Source organism: Lotus japonicus, chromosome 4, assembly GCF_012489685.1.
Source record: "Lotus japonicus ecotype B-129 chromosome 4, LjGifu_v1.2".
Lineage (NCBI taxonomy): Eukaryota > Viridiplantae > Streptophyta > Magnoliopsida > Fabales > Fabaceae > Lotus > Lotus japonicus.
This window is the reverse complement of record NC_080044.1, coordinates 20,992,658-21,003,201: the sequence shown is the minus strand read 5'-3', so window position 1 is coordinate 21,003,201 and position 10,544 is coordinate 20,992,658. Positions and strand designations below refer to the sequence as shown.

The 10,544-nt window shown below is 40.1% G+C and overlaps 1 protein-coding gene across 1 annotated transcript; it reads left to right on the top strand.

The window, feature by feature from the left end:
- Positions 1-228: 228 nt before the first annotated feature.
- LOC130712466 (probable WRKY transcription factor 27) lies at positions 229-1,770 on the top strand. Its single transcript, XM_057562298.1, has 3 exons — positions 229-725; positions 860-973; positions 1,062-1,770. Exons 1-3 carry the CDS (start codon positions 229-231, stop codon positions 1,768-1,770), a joined length of 1,320 nt encoding a protein of 439 aa, XP_057418281.1.
- The last annotated feature ends 8,774 nt before the right edge of the window (positions 1,771-10,544 follow it).

The window sequence follows — 10,544 nt, the reverse complement described above, 5'->3', positions numbered from 1 at the left end:
TGGGGAGAACGAACAATTTTCCTATAAATAATCAAGAATTTCCCATGGTATGTGCTCCATCCCCAAATTGCTTGGTTCAAATTATATATCTCTCTCTCTCTCACACACATACACACACACCCTAATTCCTCCCAAAACACAACACCGTTCTTCAACACACACACACACACACACTGTGGTTAAGTGAGAATTTCTGGACATACCCAGAAATCCAAATTATTCTCTCAGATGTCTAGTGAGGACTGGGATCTCTTTGCCATTGTTCGTAGCGGCAAAGATGTCACATTTGTTGCTTCAAACACCAATAGAGAAATTTCACCCAACACAGTCACAAATTCCATATCCCCTCAGGAAATCACAACCTTTTTTCCAATTAGACAAGAAAATGACTCATCCTCTTTTTATGATATTGTGCAACCTAGAACCAATGGGATGCAAGAGCTACGCCAAGCGCTAATGAATTTCATTAACCCCACCACCACTACTACGACCACCACAATCTTTAACACTAACGGTAATGTCATTCTCAATCCTAACTCTACCTTATCTAACCTTACAGGAATCTATGGACAACAACAGATACAGCAAGGCCTCCATCATCCTGTGGCTCTACCCACTCATGTTCCCCAAACAAGTCCTATTGCTCAGCCAAACATCCAACACCAAGTACCCCAAACCAATTATGTGGCTTCGTCAAAGACCAATATCCAAGAACCCAAACCAAGGTAAAATATTAATATTTTACATATTTAAAATCGATCATTAATCAATCTCATTACAAAAAAAAACTGAATTTTTTTACAACCATAATGTCCTATGGCATTAATGAGAAGATACATTGTACATTTACTTTATCTAGGTTAACCGAACAGATGAAAACAGTTCGGCATGTGACCGCTGACAAAATAACAGCTGATATGTGGGAATGGAGAAAATATGGACAAAAACCCATCAAAGGTTCTACGTATCCAAGGTACACATACGTTATTGAAACTTTAACACATTTAAATATGAAGATGCAGCTGAGTAGTAATACTTGAGAAAGTTGTCATTTGTTTCAGGAGTTATTACAAATGCAACAACATGAAAAAATGTGACGCGAAAAAGCAAGTAGAACGAAGCAGAACGGACCCGAGCATGTTTATTGTGACATACATCGGAGATCACGATCATGAGAAACCGCTTCTTCGGAACATGCTTTGCAAAACCTCAAGGGTCAAGCCATTAACGACCCATTTACCTAACACCTCGCAAACCAAGGCACCCACCAACACTGGGAGCGTTAGTTTATCGGGTATTCCTCCCATGCTGGTGTCAGATCTGCTAGAGAATGGTGACAAAACAGTTAACCATAGCGAACTTGAAGGCCCTGACATGGAAATAGAACCTAAATCAGTCTCCGATGATGATGATGACATTCTAATACCCATATCAGATCTGCTGGAGAATGGTGACAAAATGGTTATCCATGGAGAAGCCGAAGGCCCTAACTCGGAAATAGAAGCTAAATCAGTCTCCGACGATGGTGATGACACTCTAGTACCCATATCATATCTGCTGGAGGACGATGACAAAATGGTTAACCATGGAGAACCCGAAGGCCCTGACCTGGATATAGGACCTAAATCACTCTCCGATGAGGATGATGACATACTAATACCTAACTTTGCTGCCATGTCAAACATCTTCGAAATGGGATATCAATCTTTTGATGGTGGAGTCACTCACATGGGCGAGTCAGATCCTAATTGCACGCGGTGGTTGATCTAAACCATTGGAAGTTTTGGATTTTTCTGCTTTTAGGGAGAGAGTCACCTTAGAGGATAAAGTAATTCATCAAAGCCATTGGTTACGATGACTTACTTTTCTTTCTAAAGTGTGTCATTCACATTAGAGAAGTCAAATATATTCATCTTCTTAATTTCAATAGTTTATTTCTTAAATTATATAGTGTTGTTATTTTGGCAGAGTGTCCATCAAATTCCATATATTATGCCCAAGATGTCTAGGATTATAGAGTTATCCAAGTTCTTCCTATAAGTGTATTTTCAATTATTTATTTATGTATTATGAATACATAAATAAATTGTGTTTTCTTTAATTGTGTTTTTAATCTCTTTTTTTAGCAATGGATGTGATCAAGTTGTGATCACTAACAATGTTTCATCCTCGCTCTTCATTTCTAGAGTACAAAATCAAGATTTTCCTTTGAGCATTTCGCTACAAGCTCTTGAGTGGGCCATCAAACACTTGTTGGACAAGCAAATTATAGCACAAACCCCTAAATATTTTTTATTTTATTTTGTAGAAGCGTGTCTTTTGTTTTAATCTGGAATATTTTTAATTATATTTAAGCCACACAAATTCATTTTCAACATTTTAATATGATTCTTTCAAAAAACAAATATTTTGAAGTCAACATGGTGATGGACGAGATTTTGGTGCCACGGGAGAGTGGTCGCCGAAATTTCAAAGAGAAAAGATATGGTGGAGATCTTGTTTTGATTGTTGCACCTATTTAGGAGGAAGATTGGGCTTTTAAAAGGAAAGATGGAGTTTTGCACAATAAAAGGAATTTATTTGTTTTAAAATTAAATGATTATTCATTTTTTTTATTTCAAAAGATGAAGCTTTAATTTTATTTTTCAAATATTAAGAGATGTTATTAGGATTTATTGTGATTGAGAGAAAGTTTTGCAAAACCCTAAACCTAGTACTGGTGGCCGCGGCTATATAAGGAGAAAAAGGGGAGAATTTTCTTTTCTTTTCTAGTCAAGAGAGTTGAAATAGAAAGGCACACAAACCCTCTTCATTCACGTAAAAATTTTCATCAGAGAAAACAAGGGTTTCGTGAGAGAGAAAGAGAGAGAGAGTCTTGAGAGAGAGAGAGGGAGAGAGAGAGAGAGAGCAAGGCAAGGAAGAAGAAGAGGCTTGTGAGAAATCAAGGCAAGGAGAGGAGGCTGTGATCCATCTTCATCAATCATCTACTCTTCTTCTCAATCTCTAGCCAAGGTGAGGGCATCTTCGGTCCGGGTAGAGTCTAGGCTTGTTGATGCATGATTTGAGTTATATGCATGTAAGGTGTGCTTGTGATGATGCTATGTTGCCTCTCTAACATGTGAAATCCTTGGATGATGATTAGAGCCTTCTCGAACATGTTACTAGGTTAAAGATTCTGTTTTTGGTTCTTTAAAAGATATGATGCCATGAAGTATATGAATCTTTATGCGATAGCATGCTAAACTTGATGATTTTCATTGATACCATGGGCTAGCCATATGACAAGTGTGTAGAATAAGTTATGAGGTGTTGAATACGATACAAAAGTTGCTGGATTTTGTACATGTTGTATAAAGATGCATGATGACAAGTCTTATTGTTGCCCTTGTTGTTGTATGGCCGTAACCCTAATTGCCTTAGGGTTAGGTGTGCTTGATTTTCTTGTCTATTGATATAAGTTGGAGCAAGTTGCTGGATTTTTATTGCATGTAATGTGAAGAAACATGATGACATGAATTATTTGATGAATTGGTGAGGTTGGCCGAAACCCTAATGCTCTCTAGGGTTTAGGCGTATAATTTTGCTGATGTGATGAGAGTTGCTTGATAGATTTTCTGCTCTTGCGAGGTTGGGAGTAAAACCCTAAACCTCTAGATGATATGCTATGCATGATGTCCCATTGATTACTTCAAGGTTACAATATTGTAATTGTTGTTAAAATGTTAGTAACAATAATAGAGATGAGAACTTCGCTTGCAAGTAGTGAAACAATATGGTTATATTGCTAGGGTATAAGCTATGGACAATGAGAAAGATGGTGCCGTTTGAGACAAACGGTGTGCTTGTGCGCGAGGGAGTTTTGTGGATTGACTGTGTTGGTCTCCACGTGATAACCATGATTTAGTCATGGGATAAGGATTGACTGTGTTGGTCTCCTTGAGAATTGTGGATCGACTGTGTTGGTCCCCAAGAGATTGTTTATCTGCGGATGATCGAGATTGGATCCAAGGTGTAACACCCCGATTTCGGTGGCGTCACTTTAGTAACCAAAATAAACTTAATGCGGAAAAACGTGAAATATTTTTTTTTTATATAATAATAACTAAGACAAGACTGAATTAAATAAAACCCAAAAGCGAAAAGCAATAGAGCTAATATACAATATATAAACAGCCTCCGCTGTAAGTAACCTCGTCACGAGTAAACCTCCAGTGACGGAAAGAAAAGTGTAACGCCCGAAGGCAAAATGTACAAACCAAATCTAAAGGTAAGTGTCCGCAACACTATCCCTCAAAACTGAGAATAAGCTGGCCCATCGGCCTGAAGCAAGACCTCCTAAGTCCAACCAACTCTCTGTGATTCTCGTAAAGAACCACACAAAAAGCTATAGGTGGGAAACTACCCTGTCCCCAAAGAAAACAAATGATGTTCAGAGCTAAGACTCTACTCCTACACTAATCCCATCTCGAGGAGCTCACACCAGCACTAAAACCTACATGCTAGCATGATCGTCGCCCGAATCTGAATCCAGAACGACCTAGTCTATGTACACCATCCGTCCTCCTCTCGCTACCGCGATACGCTCCAGTTCCCGCATCTCAACCCTAGTTCCTCCCGAAGGATGAACCATCATGAATCAGCCCGCCAAAGACATCTGACAAAGGGCGTTTGTTCGCCAAAGCACACAGAAGACGCGAGGGTCAACTCCAAAGAATTATGTAAATAATAGCACCAATAAATATAAATAAGATAATAGCCACTTAGGCTTATAACTAGGGATAACGTCCTAGGGTTGCATATTTCCACAAAGAATATAACGACTGTAAATCACAGTTAACATACATCAAGTAGAACTAACAAGTATCAAACACACTCATTAACTATGTCAGTATGCATGTCGCATGAAATGATATGCAGGTTAACCCAGTCAACCAATATGCAATCCGGAACGGATGGACATCATCGGATCAGCCCTTCACCAGCCACGGTGGTGCCACTTCGGCCCGTGATGCCTCTTACTCCAACAACAACGGTAGCCAGATCTGCTACTAAGAGTCGCCTAATAGCGCTCTTACGCGGAAATCCGGGTCTTATGACCATTTTGGAATCCACCGAGGTTCGGTATCACGCCGTGTATTAACCTCCAATTCACCGAGGTCCGGTATCACGCCGTGTATTAACCTCAAATTCACCGAGGTCCGGTATCACGCCGTGTATTAACCTCCTATGTATGCATGAGTGCAATGTGATTTGCCAAACAACGTCTCCGACCTCACTCGACACGTCGCCACGTGTTCTAGGTAAATTAAAGTTTCTAAAAGCTTACCCTAAGGTAAAAGTCGATTCTGCGACAAAATACAATAATCATAAAATGAGTGTAACCACTCACGATAACTCTTCGAGTCATCAAAGCTCTCACGAAGTCTCACGCTTCAATGAAGTTCCATGCTATTCACGAGGTCTCACGCCTCAGTGAAGGTCCATGCTTTCCACAAGGTCTCACGCCTCAGTGGAGTATCACGCATTCACAAGGTCTCACGCCTCAGTGAAGCTTCTCGACTCATCCCTTGGATGGCTAACAAACTGCTCAACGAGCGAATGAGTACCAACATACTCAGAACTTACTAAACTCCTCAACACTTGGATCCGACGACACTCCTCGCTTTTCCAAAACTATGATTTGACTTCCAATGCCTTCCTTCGAGGTTGTTATCATTACTTAAAGATTTTGAGGTTATTTAAGGTCTTATGAATTTTCTTTATAAAATAGATTCCATTTTGTCTTATCGCAAGTCTTATACATTTGCAGGATCTCCCAATCCCAAGTCGCTTCCAGAGAATGTCTCGATCCACTAAACAGAATTAAGGCCCGAACCTCGTTCGTCCTATCAAACTTTCTCAAAACTCTCAAAATAAAATCGGCATGACCTGCCCGCTATTCTCACCGTTCAGAATCTCAGATTCCAGTACAGAGCATATTTAAATCATCACAATCAACAACATGTCATATATCAGTAAATCGCATCATAAACACTTAGCACTTAGCATATAAAGCATGCACCACACATCCTAGATTACCCACATAGCACATAGCATGTAAGTCAATCTTCAAAAACATTCAGTAGATGAATCATCTACATTGTCAGCCGAAGCCTCAGAAAACATTTTCAAACACACACAATCCAGTGCATAAACAGTAAACAATGTCGAAACATCGACCCTAAGCATTAACTAGAGATTCAGTGAGAAGCCCTCACCTGAAGGTTCTCCAGCAAAAACTTCAAACTCTTCTTCACAAGCAAGGTGTTGATCCTCAGGAAATTCCTCAAAATCACCTTTAGAACAAAACCACAAAAATCAATCAGAATCTATCGGAAACTAAGCTATCGATACTTACTAAGGTTACTCGAAGTAATCTAGCCTCTAAGGTACGATAAACTAGCGTGAAAGACAAGTTTTCGGAAAAGGAAAATTTCCTCCTCCCCCCTAATAGGGCTCGGCCACTTAGTGTAATTATGGGGCTCGATTTTTCTTCGATCAAACTTGGTTCCTATGCTTTCATAAGCCGTAACTAAGGGTATTCTGAACTCGGAAAAATTATCGGATCAAAAACTGTCGCAGGGGTATTTTGGTCATGATTTTTAACTTAGGATTTTCAAAACTGAAATCCCAAAAATAAAATTTTGCAGGGACGTCACCAACGACGTTTATGACAACTAATCCTACTAGCACTAAGCTAAGGCGACAGTTTACAGCCTAAAGATTGGAACTTTACTCAAAAACTACATAAAAGGGTATTTTAGGCTCAAATTGATTCCGGCGGAATTCCGGCGACATAACGGAAAATCTAATCCGGCAGAAGTGATCTTGGGCATACATAGAAGAGGTTTAGAATCAGAAATGAAAGATTCAGGATAGTTTTGCAAAAACCCATAAACTATCCGCTCAGAAAACTCTACAGAAAAGCTATGGAAAAAGCGATCAGAGGTAAGGATTAGCGACTATACCTCGAAGCCTTGAAGTAGCAACTAACGGATCAACGATCAAGCAAACGATGAAGAAAAACTCTTCTTCCTTCTTCCTTGTTCTTGGTCGCGGTTTAGAGGAGAGAAAATGGAGGAAAATTGTGTTTTTTCTTCCTTTATTTGCTATATATAGAAGGTGGAAATTCGCGGGAAAATGAAAGTTTCGCGAATCTGATTTTTCCGGCATCATTCTCCATGAATTCTAAGATAGGTTTTGGCAAAGGAATTCCTAAGCTAAGAAGATGTCTCCTTGTATTTTTGGCAACTAATGCAAAGTCGGTGCAAAGTCGGTGTAAAACTATTTTACCCGATAAGTTGCTTTTTGCCTCGAATGTCGAAATAGAAAACTTCCTTCGGAAGAAAGATTGAAATCATCAAGAGAAATGGGTGTACGCGTGTAGAATATTCATTTGAAGCTCTGAATAGATAAAGTCTTCATTGTCGAGAAATTCTAGGGTTTTGAAATACCAGGGATTCGGTTTCGGCAAACTTCCGATGATTGGAATCGGACGTTCGTAGATCCTAGAGTTTCGCCTCGAAACGATTGTGATATATGGAAAAAGAGAAGTTCTAACATTTCTCTGAAGATTTTTGGAATTAACTTCCGTCGTGCCTAAAAGTGAAAATTAGCTATATACTAGGGTTTCTGACCTAGATTTAAGCGTAAAACGTTCGTGCTATAACTTTTATCGATCATAATGCAATCCTTGAACTTTTCTTGAACTTTCCCCTTCATAAATATATTTCATTTAATAAACTTTCGTTCAGGTTTCCCTTCACATTACATCAACCCTAATCGTAAATGGAAATCTCTTCCCCTTATTCTAAGCTTAAAATCTTGGGTCTTACATTACTACCCTCCAAAAAGAAAGTTTCGTCCTCGAAACTTAAGGGTCAGTAATAGTTCTGGATATTATTCCTTGATCTTTTCCTCTAACTCTCACATAACACCGTCCGTGTCTTTATTCCAAATAATTTTCACTAAAACACTCTGCTTTCTCTTCGATTGTTTCACTCTTCTAGTCCCAATGTTGACCAACGGCGTCTCAACAGACATATCATCTTTCAACTTGCCGAGGTTTAACTACAATCCTCAATGATACCACCACTAAAACTCTTACTCGAGTATGATCTCCAGCTTCTGAAGTCAATCTTTACCCTAAGATTCTCATTCCACATAGCGAAATTCACTCGCTAATCTCTAGCTCGCATCACCAAAATCCATAACAAGTTTCATTCACTCTTAGACTTTAAGCAACTGGTCCTGATATGACCACCTCAAGTGTTCATCTTAATACTAACGCTTTCCTTCTTGTAACTTGATTACCATCTTGTCGATAAACTTCTTAATCTCCCAATCAAATTATGACAAACTTCAAGTCCTATACACTTATGACAAGAATTAATAGACTTAAAACCTAAACCTTTGACAAGTTTGGATCTCTGATGCTCTGTAGCTCTCCAACATTTCCTAAAAGAATATTCATCTCTTACAACGACAACTCCTTCCCAAAGAAAATCAATTACTTAACACGAACTTTCCTCCCAAATCCGACTAATCCTCGATCAATTCAAATTAATCTTACCAATCCTTCTATCAAAGTCCATAGCCAGCTCTGATTCCGAATATCACCCCCTCAATATTAAGTTGATCAAGCCAATACATCGAAGGTGAAATTTAGAAAAACCCACTGGAACAGTCAATGAGTTCCTATCATCCAATAGTCACAAATATCCTGACCTCACATCCTCAACGATTCCGCTACGGAACTACACGCCCTCGACATCATACGTATACTATCCATAAGAAATCTCTATGAGATTCATTCTTCAGCTTCTAGCTTCCTTTTAAACGCATCGGTAGAAGACTACTTTCTAAGCTTAGCGGGTCATTCTAAACCTCGTATAACTTCTATAGCTAAAATACGAGCTACGGTCAAATAAGGTATTAATAGGCGTAATAACTATAAGGTCAAAGCTTAGACAGTGTAAGTAAGTCAGGTGTGTTTGCACACGCTACGAAAGTGATGGAATATATTATACTGAAATGAGAAAGAATGGTTAGAAAGTTACCATCGTTCTTGCGCTCTCCTCTGGCAAACCCCTCAGCTCTCTCACCGTCCATGGTGTGAACTCTTGCTTTAGCAGCAGGACGCTTTCCACGAGCAGTGTTCATGGTTGACTCCGTCTTGGGTGCTCTGCACTGACCAGCATTATGCCCCATTTTGTTACAGTTAAAGCACTTGGGCCTCTTGTCGGGACAAGCATTAGCATAATGCCCCGGCTCCCCACATCTGAAACAGGTCATCTCCTTCTTCAAAGTCTGATCTCCGGAACCTCCAGCAGTACCCGTCATGGGTATGTAAGATCCTGAAGTAAATCCTCTTCCAGCAGGACGCTGATATGGCCCCCTGCTCTGTAATTTCTCTCTGCCCTGAAAATTTTGAGAGCCCGACCTCATCGGCCCTCCAGTTCCAGTCCGGTTCATTCTCCGGTTCTTCATCAGTTCCACTTCCGTGGCTTTCTCAACCAACGACTGGAATCGCATGATTCCCAGCGGCCTCACTGAGTCCTCAATATCAGGCCTCAGTCCATTTACAAAGCGCTTGCACATGTAGCGCTCATTCACATTATCATGAAAGAATTGAAAATGCTTCGCCAAAGATTCCAGCTTTGAAGCAAATTCCGGTACTGACATACCTCCCTGACGGAGTGTCAGAAATTGTGACTCCCGCTCATCCCGAGCACTTGTTGGAAAATACTTTTCCAAGAATGCGGTCCGGAATGAGTTCCAGCTAATCTCCTCGTGATTGTCTTCCATAATTCCTCTGGTGCCCTTCCACCAGAACTCAGCATCCCCGAGTAGCAGATAAGTCGCCATGCCCACTTTGGCACCCTCAGCAGTTTGTAGTACGCCGAATATCTTCTCGATTTCCTGAATCCAGAGATCCGCTGCGTCTGGGTCAGTACCACCAGAGAACTTTGGTGGGTTTTGCCTCCTGAAGTCATTGAGGCCTTTGTTCTGGTCCAGAGTTATCTCTCTCTGACGTTGATGCTGTTCACGTGCTTCTTCAGTAGCACGCCTCATGGCATTATCATTTGCCTGTGCTGTTACCGCTTGGGCCTGCGCTGTTACCGCTTGGGCCATAGTGGCCATCATCTCAGCTAGCTGATTAGTATTCACCATGTTCTGTTAAGTTAAACAAACAGTTAGTACTCATCATAAGATAGCATCTAGTATAACTATACAATATGATTAAGCAATAACTTCAATCAATTTTTAAGCGAAAAATCGCTTGCAGACAATCAATTTTCACTCTTTGCAGAGTCACACAACCTAGCACAGAAGACCTATTCCCCAACAACTCCCGAAAGACTCGACCGTGCTCTGATACCACAATGTAACACCCCGATTTCGGTGGCGTCACTTTAGTAACCAAAATAAACTTAATGCGGAAAAACGTGAAATATTTTTTTTTTATATAATAATAACTAAGACAAGACTGAATTCAATAAAAC